The sequence below is a fragment of the Anopheles stephensi genome, chromosome 3, assembly GCF_013141755.1.
Source record: "Anopheles stephensi strain Indian chromosome 3, UCI_ANSTEP_V1.0, whole genome shotgun sequence".
In the NCBI taxonomy this organism is placed as follows: domain Eukaryota; kingdom Metazoa; phylum Arthropoda; class Insecta; order Diptera; family Culicidae; genus Anopheles; species Anopheles stephensi.
In genome coordinates, this window is record NC_050203.1 from 49,070,851 (window position 1) to 49,089,868 (window position 19,018).

At 44.7% G+C, this 19,018-nt stretch overlaps 3 protein-coding genes across 5 annotated transcripts; all 3 read right to left on the reverse strand.

The window, feature by feature from the left end:
- Positions 1 to 210: 210 nt before the first annotated feature.
- Positions 211 to 2,456, reverse strand: LOC118509043 (cyclin-dependent kinase 8). The gene is made up of 6 exons (XM_036049116.1): positions 1,976 to 2,456; positions 1,653 to 1,904; positions 1,190 to 1,593; positions 751 to 1,114; positions 614 to 676; positions 211 to 540 (listed from the first exon to the last, which is right to left on the reverse strand). Exons 1-6 carry the CDS (start codon positions 2,195 to 2,197, stop codon positions 283 to 285), a joined length of 1,563 nt encoding a protein of 520 aa, XP_035905009.1. The 5' UTR covers positions 2,198 to 2,456; the 3' UTR covers positions 211 to 282.
- Positions 2,457 to 2,762: 306 nt separating this feature from the next.
- LOC118509044 lies at positions 2,763 to 10,261 on the reverse strand. 3 transcript variants are annotated; one of them, XR_004905837.1, is made up of 5 exons: positions 9,966 to 10,074; positions 4,953 to 5,217; positions 4,739 to 4,862; positions 3,491 to 4,477; positions 2,763 to 3,343 (listed from the first exon to the last, which is right to left on the reverse strand). XR_004905837.1 is itself a non-coding variant. In XM_036049119.1 (4 exons), exons 2-4 carry the CDS (start codon positions 5,144 to 5,146, stop codon positions 3,236 to 3,238), a joined length of 426 nt encoding a protein of 141 aa, XP_035905012.1. In that variant the 5' UTR covers positions 5,147 to 5,217; positions 10,136 to 10,261; the 3' UTR covers positions 2,763 to 3,235. The 3 variants fall into 3 exon arrangements, 2 of the variants coding, with proteins under 2 accessions (XP_035905012.1, XP_035905011.1); XM_036049119.1 differs by lacking the exons at positions 3,491 to 4,477; positions 9,966 to 10,074 and adding an exon at positions 10,136 to 10,261; XM_036049118.1 differs by lacking the exon at positions 3,491 to 4,477 and having other exon boundaries at positions 9,966 to 10,078.
- A 5,315-nt stretch (positions 10,262 to 15,576) lies between these two features.
- LOC118509987 lies at positions 15,577 to 16,554 on the reverse strand. The gene has a single exon (XM_036051369.1). It carries the CDS (start codon positions 16,552 to 16,554, stop codon positions 15,577 to 15,579), a length of 978 nt encoding a protein of 325 aa, XP_035907262.1.
- Between the last annotated feature and the right edge of the window lie 2,464 nt (positions 16,555 to 19,018).

A 19,018-nucleotide genomic window follows, 5' to 3' on the forward strand; every position in this document is an offset into this window, starting at 1 on the left:
GAGTAAGTTACTAAAACCATTTAGTTCTCTAGCCATTCCTTGCTATGTGGGAACAGTCCGGATGGGATTTAATTCCAGCGGTCCTTTCGCAGAAAACCGCCCTCGTCAACCCTCTGCAACTGGACCAGGTCAATTCAAAAGATTAACCAATTTTTTCGATACATTCCGCTCGGTTTCTCAAGCGTGTGATCGACTTTAGAATGCATTTCATTTGTTTGTTTGAGCTGTTTGCCAGCCTTATGTAGAGAAAGATTATGTATTTTATTTGCTTATGCGTAGTAATTAATACCGTTGTTGGAACCCACCCTGCTGAGCACTGTTGAACATCATTTGATTCTGTTGTTGCTGCTGCTGTTGATTTTGTTGCTGTTGCTGCTGCTGATGGTACTCCTGCTGTGTCATTCCTCCTTGCGAATTATTAGGATGCCCGTTTGGACCGGAAAGTCGTACACGTTTGGCATTGTGATCCATTCCACCACCTCCCTGACCTGTGCCGGTTCCACCGCCTGCACCTCCACCGCCTCCTCCTTGCTGCATTTGCTGTAAAAACCACAAGCAAATATACAATAAAAGACTGCTAAATACTACTCAAATGGTGAATGATTGCTATTACATTTCCAGATTGTTGTTGCTGCGCATTTTGTTGTTGTTGCTGTTGTTGCTGCTGCTGCTGTTGCTGTAAGAATTTGTAGCAATATTAGTTTACAATTATATAAAACAAAGGTTAATCGAACATACTGCTGTCCGTACATTGGCTTGTTGATTTTGTTGCTGGTTGTTTTGTTGTTGGTTGTTTTGCTGTTGTTGTTGCTGTTGTTGTTGCTGCTGCTGCTGCTGCTGCTGTTGCTGCTGTTGTTGCTGCCGCTTTTCTCCTTTATCATCCTGGTCCTCGTCCGTGAGGAACTCACGTTTAGGATATGGAATTGGGCATCCCGCAAATACGTCAGCCGTTGGCATGGGATCTTCCGAAAAATACGGATCCTGCATGGCCTGTTCCGACGTGATGCGTTTATTGGGATCCATCAGCAGCAACTTTTGTAGCAGATGAAATGCTTTGCTGTCTGGTTTGATCTTGTGCCGTTCCATGTATTTCACCAACGAGCAGCTTGCATAGCTAAAAAGAAACAAAATTATATTGAATGTACAACTATTTGCTTTTCAAGAACAGTGATGAAAAAGTCTAAATTACTTCGAACGCTTAAAGTCTTTCGTCAGAGTGTGATGTTCCGGCATTTTTCTAATGTCCTCCCAGTCTTTGTCCTGCGGAAAGCCCATTACATTGAATATGCGATCCAGCTGATCGTGATGGTACGGATTGCTTGTCTTGATATCCTCTTGCCGACAGTGGAAAATCGGTTCCGATGTAAGCAGTTCAGCAAAGATACAGCCAATAGCCCATATATCGATCGCTTTCGTGTAATGACGGGCACCCAACAGCAGCTCTGGCGCACGATACCAAAAGGTAACGACCACCGGATCAAGATCGGCCAACGGTTTCAAAGGTGCGTTGAATAAGCGGGCAAATCCCATGTCTGCAATTTTTACCCGTCCACGTTCATTTCCCTCTCCCATGACCAAAATGTTTGCCGGTTTCTGAGAATGGAAGGAACATTACTAAGCAATTCTCGATGTGTGTTATTCTGACCACTTACCAGATCCCTGTGCAATACCCAGTTGCTGTGTAAATAATGGATTCCATCTAATATTTGATACAGTAGGCTTTTCACCATGCCTTTTGGTACCATTACAGGTTTTTTCGTTGCTTTAGCCGCTCGATGGAACTTGATAATATGCCACAGATCATGCTCGGCGTAATCGAACAGCAGCCACACTTTGCGATCCGTATGCGATAAGAACACCCGGATGAGGTTAATCACATTGGGATGTTTCAATTCGCGAAGCAACTGTGGACAGACAGTGGAAAATAGCACATCTTAGTATCCTAAACACAACTAAATGGGTAAAATTTACTCACAGCTATCTCACGGCAAGCGGACATCGACAGACCAGTTCCCTCGATTTGCTTCAGAGCATAATCCTTCGAATCGTTACCCTCCTTGCGTCGTGCCTTGTACACGTGTCCATAAGTACCCCTGCCTACCTTACAACCTTCATATTCGAACAGGTCTTCCACTTTGGCTCGTTCCTGCTGCGTTTTCATCTTAAATTCGTAATCCATCATTACAGCGGTAGTCATGGTACGGAATCGAGCGACGAGATTAAGGTTTGATCACTGGCTCAGAAGCACGACTTATTAGCGGTAGTGTGAACAAATGGTAAATAATTGTTCACGAGGTGTATTTAACCAGCTACAAAAGCATACTATTGCGTTATAGAATGAAGAGGACGTTCTACAAATACGAAATTGGTACAGGAGAAATAAGTGGTGTTGGTTGGTGATGCTTGTTTGTTTACGGTTCCGCTTAGGAGCACCTTGACAGCAGAGAAGCTGGCACTATGTGTGCTTCGTTGGTCACGTCAAGTGACGTTTAAAAAACGCTTCATTCGTAAAGTGAACCCTATATCACCTAACATTTGTAGTGCTCTGTTACGAAAAAGGAAATTTGAATATTTGATCGTTTTTAACAGCGCGGTTGTGAGTTAAATTCTCTTCTTAAGAAGTCATTAAATTGAAATTAAGTGAAATGCAACTTATTTGCATCATATATTATAACCAAATGTAATACCAGTGTTCTAAAACAGTGTCTGAAAATATATTTTTCAAATGTTTTTCGACCCTTGATAAACAAAAGAAACCAGCGTTTTGATAAAGTGTGTAACTGTTTTATTGTATTTTTCACTCCGCTGCAACCCACAATAAGTAACACGTGTAAAGAGTGTTTGAAATCCAGCGTAGGTAGTAAATCAGAGTTAAGCCGTAAAGACGTTGTCAGTCGCTTCTAAGTATTCCATCGGCCAAACCGTGTGCATTAAAATATTCTGTTCATCATACAACAGTCAACAAACTGTATAACATCAATTAAACATTCTTCACCAGTATCGATCACGGCTAGCAATGTGCTTGCAATCGTAGTCTAATATCACTGAAAAACGCGTCCATCACAAGATTGATGGACCCTTCGGTGCGAGGATGAATATGTTTTCCTCGTGCAACAATACGTCAAACAAAACGGACTCGTTGTTAGGATTTGTTAATATGGCAGCGAGCGAGCAGAAGCGGGCAACGGTGAATCGCGCCGAGCACTGGTCGCCCATCTCGGACAAATGCTGGTGCTCAATGTTTCTTCGACTTGATGCGCTTCATATCGTCATCCATGTCCATAAACCTGCTCAAGCGTTGTCCATTGTACGGATCGTCACTACCGGGAGGTTTGAGACGCATCTGCAAAAAAGAAAAAGCAAAAGTAAATCAGACATTAATTTGAACGGGAGCGTTTCCACCATAGCAAGTCATAATTAATGTTCAGAATAACCAAAGCGCATAGGTCCATGCTTTGAGAATAGCCGGTGTGGCATCGTTTATACGCACCTTTTCTTATGCCAGGCCTCCATTTCCCGTGTAATGCTTATAGCTGGCGTTTAAGCAGCAGGTGGTGTGGTTTTGTTTTTAAATCCCTTTTTTACGTGTGTAAATTCTTGTGCAAAGCGATATATTTTGTATACTGAAATCCGTCTTTCAACCTGTGTCTGTGTGCGTGTGCAGTGAGGCGTATTGGTTGGTAGAAAATGTCCCACAAGAAAGTCTTGCCTAACGATGTCCACAGTCACGTACGGGGAAGTTAACGTTTTGCAAGCTACCAGGTAGTCGTTACCGTGATACATCGAATGTTAATTGAAAATAGTGAAGAACACCATGCAGAATACATAGAAGCGACCGAGAAAATTGTTAGTAAAAAAGACACTAGGAAACACCTTCACCACCATGTGGAAAGAATTGGGGACTCGAAGCTTGTTAAATGAATATAAACACTGGAGAACGCTGAATTAAAGCGTCATAGTGATAAGGAAGTAAGTGGCTTAAAAAGGTTAGTTTCAACACTTTTTCATCAACGAAAGCTCTCCTCTGTTCGTCGTTTGGTAACCGTTAAAAATTAAACGTTGTTCTTCGGAAGATAATTTACCATTTTGGGTGTCTTACTTGTAATGATTTGGTATTTAGTATAATTGATTAACCATTGACTAAGGCAGTAGTAAACGAGCTTAACGAAAAGGGGAAGAATGGGGGAAAAAACATTATCTAAGCAAATGTTAATCGTAACTCAATAAAATTGCAACAGCAGTGTTCGATAAGTTCTACAGCAGAAATCAAAAAGACGAAGAAAATAAAGAAAGAAGGAAAGAAAAAAGTCGTTTAAAGTTTCACAACGTCTGAAGCACTCGTTATAGCGGTTCATCGTTGCTTAAGTAAAGTCAAAACGTTAGGTCGCTCTATCGCTCGCACGAGAAAGTCGTTGCAAATCGTTATCGTAATGCCGAGTCGCGCCTAGATCTCAACATTATCTTTGGCGAACCGTTTCTATACCGCAAGATCGAAGGAAAGGGGGAAGAGACGAATCAAAAATATTGGGTTTAATAATCCGGCACAGTGCCTTGCTTCTGTTAGTAATGTTTGCAATGGTAGCCGAGCGATGTGCAAAGCCGTTTGCTTCGTAAGGGAAAACCGAAATTGATTAATGTTAGTTCTTAATTCTTATTCGCCTTCAGCAAAAAGCCCATACGCGGTGTAAAGTGGCGTTTCCGCGTTTCAAAGAACGCAGCACCGCGCCGTATACTTTACCATTATTCTGTACTTCTCCTTGCAGGCGTAGTTCGACTCGTCGACGTCATTGTAGCAGTCGGATTTGTAGTGCGCCGGCAGCGGTTTACCCTCGTGCTCGCAGAGTTTGTGGAGTGGACGGGACCTTTTGGGATGGATAATATTAAGATCCGTATTAGCTATCCCACAGATTTGAGTTGAGTTGCGATACGAAGCAACATTTGCCACCCCTTACCTCACGATCATCTTATCCATGCCGGTCGGCTTGCTGACGGGACAGTAGAACACATCGGGCGTGTTTTTGTCGTACACGATCGACTTTCGCAGCAGATCTTTCTCGGTGTACTTGATGTGTTTCTCCTTTGCTGCCGCCTGTTGGATGGCTAGACAGATAACGACGCTGAGAACTAGTGCCACGACCTTGCCCATGATAGCAAACAGTTGCTCGCCGATATGATGCACACACACAATATGTGGAAATTGGCGTCTGAGAAAGGAACCTGAAAGGAAAGAAAGGGAATGTAAATTGGGTATTGAAAGTGATTTGCTTATGTGGAACGTGAGAAATTCGTGACACACGCGGTTGCTACACGAGCGCTGAAACGAAAGTGTGCAAATTACTCTTTGCGATTCAGGCGTTAAGGTTGCTTGGGGTAATTTTTAGTTGAAGTTTTTAAATATTCTGAGTCGAAGTTGGTTTAACGAACTCAAAGGTCATGAAGCCTGTAACTCCTGGCTTAAAAGGCTTATTAATACCACGTAGTAGGATAGTCAGTCCTCACTACGAAGAGACGGTCCGGATGGGATTTGATTCCCTATTCTGCCTCTATCACCCCGGAACTTAGAAATGTTCTGTGTGTAGTTATTTTTGGTCTTTAAACTTTGACTCATCCCACCAAGGCGAAGATGTGTTTCCTTGATGCGTTCTCTCGGTACATTCAGTTCCACACAAGCATCCCCCCCATTCTCGGTTTTATTTAACCACTTTATTGAAGGACATGGGACATTACTCATTCCACCGGGCTGACGTGATGCAGTTCTAATACCTGTACGGCCGCTGTTGGAAGAGTGATAAATCAACAGAAAATGCAGTGCCTACACACCCAGCTTCAATGACCGACGGGAAATTTATTCCCCATGTAGGTAGTAAACAATTTGCAAAAATGAGAGAAAAGTGAGTAAATCCTTCTACCTAACTAATGTTTACTAGCGAACAACGTTTTGGCATACGTTCAGCACAATTGTTCCTTTCGTTTTGACCGTTCAATCTCAATTCCTCCTATTTCACGCAAAACCGTTGCCTTGCGATAATGTGCCAAACACCCCAAACCCACATATTTCCCACTAGATTCTTTCGGTCAGAGTAAAAAAAATCTCCAAGCGCAAAGTGAGGACCATTTTAAAGTTTACGCCTCGTCTGGTGTGGTAGACGGGCTCGCAAGATTACAGGTCACTTCCCGTTCCCCAGGTGATGCTGTTGCTCTTAGACAGGGTGAAGATCTGCGTAGAAGGTAAAAAAAAAGATGACCAGTCATCTGATTGCTGAAGGTAGCAGAACATTCCGAGATAGAGCTCCCATGAGCCTGTGCCTACCCCCCGGGGGATGGGGTAGAGCTGCTAACGGGATCGTGAGCAACCCCACGAGTATTTTTGTTATTATTTCACGAGTTTTTTTTTCTCGTGTCGAGCTGCCCACATCCCACGGCAGTTTGTTCTGTTCCGGCTTATGATGAGCCGAGGTTCCGATTTGAAATGAGGTGGCGCGTGGTGGTCAGCGAATTTATGGTCGAGGTGTTAGAAAAAGAGGAAATACACTGAAAAGTGGGACGCCTTCGGTGGGAAATTTCTTTGGACGCCGCCGTAATAGGTCGGTTAGAGTCGGGCAAGAATGAATTATGAATATTCATCTAGAATGTTTAGCTCAGTTAAGGTTAGCAAGATTCGCAACAAACAAACTGATTGCATTTAATAGGATTCTTCTTGCGCTCTATTTGACTAATTTAAACAAAATCGTTGATCGTTACGTAGATCTTAACAGCAATTGTGATTCTTCGTGAGTTCAGAAAACATCAGTCAGAATTATTTTCAGAACAGAACAGAACAAGAAACCAATTACTTGACATGATCACCCAGAAATATCTATCGAAACGGAGCTGTCTTATATTATTCCAGCTACCGTCATGAAGCTTAAGAACAGCTTGTAAAATCGACTCACTTTACAGCCAAAAATGATCTTTGCAGCCATTCCCCACAACTGTCGTGCCATTGACAGCGTTACCGGACCTGAAGGTGGGATTACAAATCCGGTTCAAAGAGTTCTCTTGGTTGTTTTTTGCGTTCATCCTACCCCAAAATGGACAGGGTCCGTTGTGCGTGGGTCCACGGTACGCACAGAAAACTAACGATGACGCATTCGTCCCCGATCTGGCGTATGCTGATCGAAAAAGGAGCAACAGTATAAGCTGGTAAACAAAACTTTAAACTTGCCCGATTTCTACACCGTGTCCCTTAGGGGAAACACGTCGGTAGTCCAGCCGAGCTGGTTTTTATAATGCGCAAAAGCCAACGCAAAGATGAGTTGACATTTTACAAGTCCTCTCGGTACTGGACTGCCATGTTTGCCATTTTTTGTTTGCGAGCATTTGCAACCGCTCGCAATGGTAAAGATTAATCTTAAAGTAAATATTAAGGCCAACGCGCCAACAACCGGTAATGGAAATGTTGTCTCACAGCTCACCGATTCCAGCCGGAATTGGACCACCTTCCGTGCGATGTAGATTAGCAACGGAGCATCTCGGAATCTTGAAAACGGGGGAAAAGAAAAACTCTATTCTTAAACTAGTTTCTTATACACGTTAGACAGCAGCGGAAAAAAGAAGAGGGGCAACGAAGAAGATGGCTAGAATGTCTAACGATTCCAAAGATACCATTTCCCGGCGTAAGGAGATGACTGCTTACTGTGAGTGCTTCTGTGAGTGCGATCGTGTAAAAGATCGTCGGTAATTGAATTATTTAATCGATTTGTTCTGCTGAAAGCGGGAAGGCAGCGGCGGTGGCCAGTGGCTACATTCCCGGTGCGTTGATCAATGAGATCATTAACGGAGTCGGGGCAGCCCTTTATGGGAGGTCCGTGATACGTTTTGGAGGAGCCGCTTGTAGGTTGAAGTTGTGGGAAGTTCCTGGGAAAGCACTAAGCTCCGGTTTGGTTTGAATTTTCCAATCTCTTCAAAGCGGTACCTATTCCATCCGCACTGGCGGAAGGTTGGGCTTGATAGACTTTAAAGGATAAAACATGTTCGTCGATCGCGCAAGAAAAAGAATAATTAAAATGAATTCATCGCTAATTAGTCGATGATTGTCGATCGACCTCAGCTTGATAAAATACCACCGGATGCATCACTGCATTAATCGCAAGCTTTTGCTCCACTCTTGTACCTCCAGTGTTTCGTTTATACGGATGAGCGGCCGCTTAAGGCTTGTCTGCTAGATCCATCCGTACAAGGTTACTTCCAAGCGTGCTTTCCAAAAGTTTTGTCGTTTTTTTTTTTTTGTTTTGTTTTGTCCTGCGGAGGTTTGTGTTCACGAGCACACATAAACGATAACCCATTTCCATACGCGCGGCGCCGAAGCATGCTACGGCAACTCTTATTGTTCAAGGACCGGCGGGCTTGTTCGTTCAGTCAGCCGAGTGAGCTTTCGGTTTGCGCAACATTTAAGCCAATGTCGGATCGTTTTGCAAAAGCGGCGTTTCCTTGCCGCTTGTTTACCAGCTCGGCCAATTATGCCATGTTAGCTGTTGATTTGCAACTGTTTTCTCTTTTGCTTCACCACTGGCCAACACTGGTGAAGGTGCAGCGCACCGCGTTACGGGCATACGTTATCCATCATCTCGTTACGATCATAACTCGCTGCGGACTGGTCGTAGCTGCTACACACGAACGGCCATCACTACTTTGCCCATTTCGCTGCTGACGCAATGAGTGAAAGTCGACGTATGAGTTTCGGTTTTCAAGAAGACAGTTATCTGCAGACTGCGTGTGACTGCGAGATGAGCGTGTGGATCTTTTTCCGCCATTCATCACGCAAGTGCGGTATTTTCAACGTACCGGTCTAGGGTAGGCAAGAGAAGGCCCATCGAATGAGTTTCGTGTCGTTTATAAGGAAACAAAAGGCAGTTGCTTACTCAATTATATGAAGCAGAGGAGAAATGAAAAGCAAAATAAAGTTCAAATTCTTAAAATAAGCTGATCAAAGTTGTTACATGAGGGATAGTTAACACCTCTTCGTTATTTCCTGTGCGATCATCGACCCATCCGACGAACCCATCCTAAACTAATCATCAATCGGAGTTGAACTTCTTCCCAAAACTGCTTAAGCTACTTCCTTCGCAAAAGCTTTCTTTGTCCGCGATAAACGTATCATTCATATCTCAGCGTCGTGCCGCCGGGAACAAAACCAAAGAAGGCCAACGAAGGCCCTTCCTCGAACCCATGAAACACGCTCAAGGAGTTTTGGGTGGTGGTGGTGAGGAGTAGGAGCAGTTCGAAAACCGGTTTCCGCGTTTCAGCGTAGCGTGTTCGATGCACGTGTATTATCAACGTAGTCAATGCTTGTGGCAACCACGACCACGGCGTCTGTTGTCTGCGGTTGTAGCACCGGAGCAGCTCCCCGTATGCATGACAACAGTCGTTACAACAACAGCAAAACCTTGGATCGACCTATTTTCCTTGCTCCGGAATGGACCGTTTGTGCTTTCGTTTTCCGATCACGATTGACCCAGCCCGCCGGATAGAATGCCATCGTAGGGATCGGTAGGGTATTACGAAGAAAGAAGGCCAACGCCTTGCAGGGTAGAGTTCTAGTAATTTTTCAAAATTGTAGATCACATTGTTTTCTGCTCGATCGCTTCCATTTCTCCATCTCTCATAATGTTTTCAAGAAAATGTATCGGTCGATCTTCTACTGCGCGATCGATCGTGGCAAGGATTTAAATAGGTTTCGTGGTTTTCGCCTGTATTAACTTGCTAGCCATGAACAGATGGCTTGTGTTACGCACTCTTCTACGCTCCATGAACGGTAGACAACGAACTTGAAATATTAAAACAGTCGCTCAATCGCCACCGTTGGCCCGCAGCCCACGTAAATCTCACACCACACCGAACATCGACACCGGACACTGCAAGTTGACTCATGGTGGTTTTGAATATTGAAGCGCTATTTGCCATGGCACACCGTCAGCTTATCCCACCTGCAACTGATTTCACCACTATTTTCACACTCATTCAGCAAGCAAACAGTAAAGCTGTGCGGTAACTTTGTACAATTAAATGAAGCGTATGAAACACTATAATTTTCTTCAAGCTGGCAGCATGGTCTACATAATAAATATACACAAACAATACACAAGCACACACACACCTTTCGCTCGTACAAATGTCAGCCGATCGTAGCTGTGCGACGGTTAAAAACGAAAGACTTGCGCGCCAACAAGCGACGAACGCGTGCACCTTCGTCGACGAACAGATTGAAACTCTGCCGTGTGGAGTCAATTCCAAGCCCGCTCAGCTTAGCATTTTGTTGTGAATGGCAGAGAGCGTTAAAGAGCGAAAACAGGCAACGAGCATCAAGAGAGATAGAGAGTTTTTTGAGAGATATACTGTATCTCCATATGATATTGATTGGTTCATTCGCAGAGAAATGCAGCTACCATGTGAATAATTGTGCTGATGAAACTAGCTGCAAAGAACTACTATTTTTGTTAGGTAACTTTAATTTGAATTGGGCATTTTTCTTCAATCCGTAGGATCACAATTCAATTGTCTAGTACGTACCCGCAAGATCCTCATATGTGTGCGCTCCCATGATACTGGCTAGCCATGGGTCAGAGAGTTGAAAGAAAATAGTTAGTAGACAACGAACCTCTTTAACCATGTGCACCGAGGCGCGTTTAATGCGATTCACTTTCATTTTCGCGCTGCAGGCAACAATGCGGTGTGTGGCTAAGGATCATTTACTGAAAATGATCATATCCGTCCGAACATTGCACTCGGTGGGTTTGTATACGTTTAGTTGCAGTGGTTTGATGAGTTGTCAATGGATTAGTTGTATAGATGAAATTTCTATAAAAACGAAATTAAAGTGAACCAAATGCATTTTAGCTCAGGATTGAGGACATTAATAACCTAGAGCAGCAAGTATCAACTAATATGAATCATAATCTGGACTTATTATTTCTTACATTAAAACAATAGCCTTCGACCTTTTCTAAAGTTTTTTTAAATGTATAATTTTTTTGTAAATACCAAACCATCAATACAACCTCCACAATAGACATGAACAACCACACTGCAATCTCCACACACCGACAACCGAACATGCCCGGGATAAGGCAGAATAACAGGGAGGAAATGCCTTGTTAATATTTGTGAATTTGTAATCGTCAACACATGCGGTGTTGACAATACGGCGTCATGCCGTAATACTGGAATTATAAATAAATAAAATAAATAAATAAATAATTTTTTTGTAAATAAATATTTCGTGATCTTCAGGTTGATTAAATCGGGGCACACCAAAAAAATTAAAAAAAAAATCAGCTACAAATAGTACAAAGAATTTATCTTTAAGCTTCCTCTTCTTACCATGGCATTTAATGAAATGCATTAGCCTGTTCCCTTTAAATTTCTTCAAATCGTTTCTGTACTCTTCGTACCGAATCGATTCAAAGTGTCAAGAAGTTGGAAGAAGCTGTAAAGAATAGAACGAAACGCTAGGTTACGATCCGGTCCATTTTCATTCATAGTGACAGTTAAAATTGAAAAGTGGAAGAACATTCTTCGCAAAGCACCGCCAGAAGGGCCGCCCGAAGCGCGAGAGCTGCCAGTGGAAGATAATCTAACGGGGTTTTAATGGCGTCGAGAGCATTCGTTGATTGTCGGTAGTTCACCGAGGCTCTCGGCCATGGCCTACCGCGCGGAGTCTTGCACCTGGAGCTGGCACACAAACTCGGCAGCCGCCCGTGGTTCAACGGCTAGGCAGAATTAATTCGCTTCTGCCATGAGGCCACTCATGTGGCGGGCTCGGCTTTTGGTGGATTTTGCACGGGAGTGAAGCGATGGTGGGAAATGATGCAGCAGCCATTCTTTGTGGCCAATCGCTCGTGGATCGTGTTATTTAATGTGAGTGGTGGAAAAGTTCTTAACACGGGTAATGGAGGAGGCGGCGCGAGAGAGCCCGGTTCAGCATAATCTGTGTGCCGCAACAGGCCGTACGGTACTGTCAGACGCCGTGCTGTGCGAGATTGGGAGCATGGGCGAAAGAGAAATGTTTGGCCGGGGTTGGTGGGCCCACCCTTTTTGACGTTGGGTTGAGGTGCGGTAGAGTCATGAAAGCTTTTTTACATGTTTTATGTTCCGCTCGGTACGAACCTGACTTGACGCCAAGATGCGAATAGCATTAACCTGGAACCTGGGTAAGAGGTTGATTTGCACACGAACGTGCATCTGTAAATAACTGTCTTTATTTCGTGCGTCGCTTTTTGTGTGTGTGTGTGCATTACTCCGTCGTTTATGGTCGGCCGCCTTGGTACGGTAAGTATTTGTTCGTGAAAAGTGAGCATTTGCGGTACTAATACCTTTTTTGTCTCGTTTTTTTTTTGAGGAATCATGATGTCATTCGATCCATTTCATACTTTCTAGGTCAAACACATGGGAAGCACGTATGAAAAGAATGCATTAAAAAAATGGGTAGCGTATTCGAAGATAACTTCAGGAGCTTTCGGTTCTTTAGGTTCGCTTCTTCTTCTTCTAAGGTTGATTTATTTATTTTATTTATTTATTTATTTATTTAGTTCATATTGTCCGCCAATGATGGTTCAACAATGTTCATTAACACTTAAAGGGAAAGCGAGGATGACAGTCAGGATTAGGTGGCAAGGAAAGAGACTTCTCGAAGACGGACACGAAAACGAGACAAGGAGACATTATAGTCGAACAGGTGATAGCACTTGTTGAAAGCCGACAAAGCTCGTAGCAGAGGATCGTTCGAACCGTAACGGGTGTGGCGGGATGGGATATAAAGGGGAGGTCTATCGCGGAGGCGACGGGAAGGAGCATAAAGGGGGATGGCAAACAGAAGAGAAGGGACATCAAGTTCATTTAACAGGAGACCTGCAATGAAGCTAGCACGGATATGGAAATGCCTATCCTCAATGGTTTCTAGCCCAAGAAGACGGCAACGGACTGGATAGGGAGGGAGAGCAAGATGATAGCCGTTAAGGAAGCGACGAACAGCCACACGAGTGAATTTGCGCTGAACACTCTCCAGTCTTGCCATCGCAGTGGAGCCTGGGGGAGACCAGACTACAGCCGCGTATTCCAAGGAGGATCGCACCCAACAGCAGTACAGGGACTTCAAGCAGAGGGGATCGCGGATTTCGGACGATAGCCTAATGATCAGACCCAGTGATTTATTAGCCTTGCTAATTACATAATCAACGTGGGAACTGAAGGACAGCGTTTCGTCGAGCCACACACCTAGATCTTTTACAGAGGATACACGACGTATTACTGTATCACAGAGGGTGTAGCTAAACGGGAAACGAGAACGAGAACGAGAAAACGAGATCACACAACACTTATCGGGGGACAGGAGTAGGCCATTCTTACGACACCAAACAGAGAAGGAATCAAGTACAGTTTGGAGAAGACAACAGTCAGCAGACGAGGACACAGGAAGGAAGATCTTAAGATCGTCTGCGTAAAACAGAAAACCTTCGGCGGGGAGGATGGAAACACAGTCATTAACAAATAACAGAAATAAAATAGGACTAAGGACACTACCTTGAGGAACACCCGAGGAACCTACGAAGGAATCGGACAGACAAGACGAAACTCTAACTCTATACGATCTCGCAACCAGGTAAGTCTTCAGCCAGGACAGTAAACGACCCCCGATACCAAGTCTTTCGAGTTTGGCAATCAGCAGATCGAGAGGAACACTGTCAAAGGCAGTACTGAAGTCGGTGTATACGACGTCAGTTTGACCACCGGATGACATGTTCGATAGAGCAGAGGATACAAGACACATAAGGTTGGAGGAAGTTGTGCGTTTGGGAATGAATCCATGTTGGCGCGGGGATAGGTGACCAACAATGATAGGAAGGATGGAGGAGAGAATAATTGATTCAAGGATTTTGGAAATGGGGGGGAGTAGTGAAATACCACGGTAATTGGAGCATACAGAGCGGTCACCTTTTTTGAAAAGGGGGACCAGCCAAGCAGACTTCCAAATGGTAGGAAAGGAACCCTCATTGATGGATCTCACAAAGACGCGAGTCAAAAGGGGAGCAAAAAAGGAAGCACATTTCTTAAGGACAGAGGAAGGGATACCATCAGGACCAGGCGAGTAGGACAACTTGATCTTTGACAGGGCAGACAATACAGAGGGAACATCAACGTGAACATCGTTTAGGGAGAAGACGTCACAAGGGGTGTACGATAGACCGTCGACTAAAGGCACTGCACTACTGCAAGGATCAACGAAAACACTAGAGAAGTGTTTGGCAAAGAGGCGGCATTGATCGAGAGGATTGGAGGCGGTTTCATCATTAAGGGATAGGATAGAAGGGATGCCGTTAGGATTACGACGCGCATTACTGAACCGCCAGAAAGATCTGGGGTCGGTTGTGAAGCGGTCTTGTAGCCGTACTACAAAGGACGCGTAGCGCCAACGGTTATAAGAGCGATAAGCGCTGGATGCATATTTAAAAATACGAAGCGTAGTCGGGTTACGGTTGCGACGATAATTACGAAAAGCTCGATTCCTGTCGGATTTCAGAGTGCGCAACGATCTGTTCGACCATGGGGGGTGAGGAGGGGGATAGAGGAAGGGACAACAGGAAGGAAAGGCAGCGGTGATCTTCTCATTGAACTTGGAGACAGCAGCATCGATGTTGCAGGATTCCTCGATGAAAGACCAGTCGACAGCCGACAGGACGGCAATAAGTCTCGAATGGTTCATTTTCCGGAAGTTGAATCCACGGAGACCACGGTCACTGCGAGGTAGATGAGCGGCTGGGGGTGACGGAACCGAAATAGTGGTCTCCAGTGCGGGGTGATGCAGGTCGATAGGCACAAGGGGGCATGGTGCGGAATGAACAAACGAACAGCTTTCAGCGGCGGCAGGGTTAGCGAAAAGTAAATCCAGCTGGCGATCGCGATGATTTTTCACCCCTGACAATTGCAGCAATCCATTGTAGGTCATGCCATCGATGAGAGAGCAACCGGATGATGAATAGTTGGGCATGAAGTGGCGTGGTGGGTCGGTAGCGGCATGCCAGGTAATAGCTGGCATGTTGAAGTCACCAAACAGCAACAGTAGGTCGTTTTGCGACATACGTTCGGAAATGTCACATACACTCTCATGCAGATTGTCGAACACATCCACAGAGGAACTGCGTTCAGGAGCGATGTAGATAACACCGATGAACAGGCTGCAGCGATGAAGTTTTACGCACACCCACAGGAGCTCAAGCGATGAGAAAGCGTGACGTAACATGAAGCTGTTTAACGAAGCGGCACAAGCGATGAGCACACCTCCACCACGAGAGTGTATGCTGTTATCAGTACTTCGGTCGCAACGGTATACGATGAATTGCGTGTCTGCTAGTAGTGCGCTGGGTATCGATTCGTCGAGCCAGGTTTCGGTAAGTACCAATACATCGAGATCAGCCTCAGATAATGCGAGTCGGGTGTTGTTCAGCTTGGTGCGCAGTCCTCTGACGTTCTGGTAGTATAGGAGAAGCTCTAAGTTAGGAGCCTGTGCATGTGTCGGCGGAGTATCACGGAGAACACGTGTAGTTAAGGCAGTGGTGGCTCGGGCATAGTGGCGTGGTGCGGATCGGAGAGCGGCGGATTCAGGTGGTTGGGCGGCAAGTTGACTCGTGTACTGGTGGTCGGAAGTGGTTCCCGGGGTCCTGTGTGCCAAAAATTCTGTGCTGTTTGTGAAGTGCGGTGGTCGGTGAATTCACGGAACACTATACCGTTGTGCCAAGTGGATGGTGAAAGCGCCTTTTCTTTTAAGTCAGGCGACATCCCAACTTTAAAGGAGATAAAGCTGAGAGTGCCTGGATCCTTGTCACGTGGCACCAGTCTAATAGTGATGACGTCATCAGTACCTAGCTGAGAAGCCACCATCAGCTTGAAATCGGAGTCCGACACCGATGGAGCAATTCTGGTAAGGTATAACCAGAATTTCGGCCCGTTGGACACATTCAACGGGACGGTCAGCACGGTACGAGACGATGGTGAAATCGGTGCAGTGCCAACGTTGAGAGGTGGCGCAGAAACGGCATCAGGAGGCGTGAAATCGACAAGCCTACGTTTAGGCGCATTGCGGTTAGGAGCGTTTTGGGACGCTCGGTCCAGTTCACCGGGGCGGGAGCTTAATGGCGTTGCTGCGGCGGTTGATGATGTTAGTGGTGCGAGTGGCATCAACGTGTGCGTGTTGGAATTGCTCCTGTCAACAGCCGACAGTACATCAGCACGCACAGCATCCAAGACGGCAGTAAGACGACCGTCAAATTCACGAAGCAACTCGTCCTTCAGAACATCGAGAGCGGTATTGAGCTCATTGAATATAGCTCTACCGCTAAGCCGCGATGCGTTGCAACTTGCGCAAATCCAGAGGGCTTGAGCATCGGGCCGTGTGAATTCCGGAAGAGCAGCTTCGGGGACTCCAATACAACGAAGATGGTAAGATGTATCGCAGGAGCCCGCACACTTGTACAGTTCTTCGTTGTTTACAGGCAGGGAGCACGAAGGACAGGACGTAGCCATCGTAAACACTGAGCTGCACTGACACAGGAACGAAACGCACTAACACAAAACAAGAACGAGTGCGTGAAACGTCGAGGACGCTAGCTCGAATAATAGTCGATAACAGCGCGGTGATGCAACAAATCAGGCCGGAATCTGACACGAATTGAGGACAAGACACCAGTGCAACTATAGACAGCAAATTTCACACGGCAAGGCACGCAGAACACGTTGAAAACACGTAAAAACAACGGAGCTCGAAGAAGTACCAATCGAACGTGACGAAGTCCAAGATGGATTTAACGACCCATCTTAAGTCATGGCTGCCATGTATGGCTTAATCGACTCATAAGAACCACGCATTTGAATAATCAGGCTGTCCTTACGGTCCTGATGGGAATTTATCCTCATAGAACACTTTAAGTAGAATATACAATTTTTATAAAGTCAAGCTGTATTAATACAATTTAATTTTAATGTCTATTTTAATTACAAAAGATATATGTTTTGTAGAGAGCATGTGTTTTTCTTCTTTGGCCTAACGACCTGTTAGGTCATGCCTTCCAATTCTGGCTTACTAGCCTTCATGATACCACGTAGTTCAATAGTTAGTCCTCTCTACGGGGCAACGGTCCGGATGGGATTTGAACCCCGGTCCAGCCGTATGAAGACCAGCACCGTTGTTGCCTACACTACCGGGCCGACTCCTGTTACAGTACATATTTAAAAAAAGACATAAAATAGCGACAGACTTAAACAAAAATACTTGAAAATGAGACCTGCTGCTACATACATCGTTTCGGCTCATGGTAGATCGCCATCGTCTATCCAATATCTCGGCCTTCCAGAGGAACGCATTAAAGCCATCACTCTATCTTAGTTTGAGCTAACCACACATCCTTTGTGAATGTGACGCCATAAATGTACTTTACAAGTTGACCAGCCCACCGGAGCCCGATGCGTCTGATTCATTTGCACTATCACCGTAAAGTTTGTAGAGCTTTTTATTGCAGAAGCTCTTCCAATGTCCTTCTACGCATATGGGATCAAAAATCCTTTCGAGTATATTTCTCTCGCACACATGCTTCCACATCTATGTTGTATCCGTTGTTGACTTTTGAAATGACAAATATTCCCAGATAGGTGATGTGACTCGTGCGTAAATAGGTTGTCCCGTACGTAAGCTAACGCAGACTGTTGTGGTTTGGATTTCATATAGTTAATATTCAAGCAGAGTTGCGTGCCGCTTGATCAATCCTTTGGTAAGCTTCAGCCAGATAGAAAAGCATCGGTTCAAAGATGTCAATATCAGCAGCGTATTCCAAGATCTAGATTGACTGATAGAAGACTTATACTCCCCGAAGATTCCTCCTTTGAGTCACGGACGAATCTCTCCGTGTGCTTGATTGAAGAGAATGCAGGCGAGTTTATCTTGCTGGCACAAGATCCTGAAGTTTTTAACTATACCTTCGACGAATGGAGCAAGACGATGATGTGGTAGCCGAGAGAATCAATATTTATATTATTAAAATTATTAACAAAATAATTGAAAAAAATATTAAAATTAATTTTTGTTCAAAGCTCATCTCCAGCGTATAACTCTGGCCCAGACGAAGATGTGTGGCTGCGGTGACGGATTTCACGATGTGGATCACCTTCTGTGGTCCTGCGTGGAGTTTGAAACCGCAAGACCCTCCTTGTTGGGAGCAGTCGAGAGCATCGGCAGACGAACGGGTACAGAAATCAGCCAGCTTTGGTACAACGGGGTCGCCTGTGTTGGTGTTGGGTTCGGGAGTGGTCGGCGGGTACGGCCTCGTAAGCAGTGGAGTCACTCCGGCTGTTGTGAGATGGAATTAGCCGATTGCTTTAGAATTCGATGTTGACTTGGTCGATCATAGGCTGTGTCATGGCTGGGCTATTGGCGATAATTGCACGCAGAAAAATTCATGTTTGTACTGTCCAAATATCTGTGCTTGTTTGTTTCAGTCCAGACCCACAATAGACAACCTGAATAAACCAACCCCCATCGAAGTCATAGCCACAATAATAGAACCGGACCATAAAACCTACAACACACACACACACACAATACAACAACAAACAATAGAAATGGACAACAACCACCCATCTTCCCTGCACAACCGAGCATGCCCGGGATATGGCATATAACTAGGAGGAAATGCCTAGTTAATTATGTTCAATTGTTTTTTTATATTCATTTAATTCGCATTCAACACATGCGGTGGTGGAAATACGGCATCAGTTCGTCATCATTAATTAATAAATAAAAATAAAAATAATTTTCGTTCCTCGCCCTAGCGCTCTACTGTATGTGTCCAAAACATGCATTCTTTTACAGTTGGTAAAACATATTGACGTACATGGTATTAGATTCATGTATTATTTAAGTGTATAATTCTACATCAAAAAAAGTTTAATCACTATTTAAATGAAATGTTTTTGAGAACAACGGCTATAGCACCAT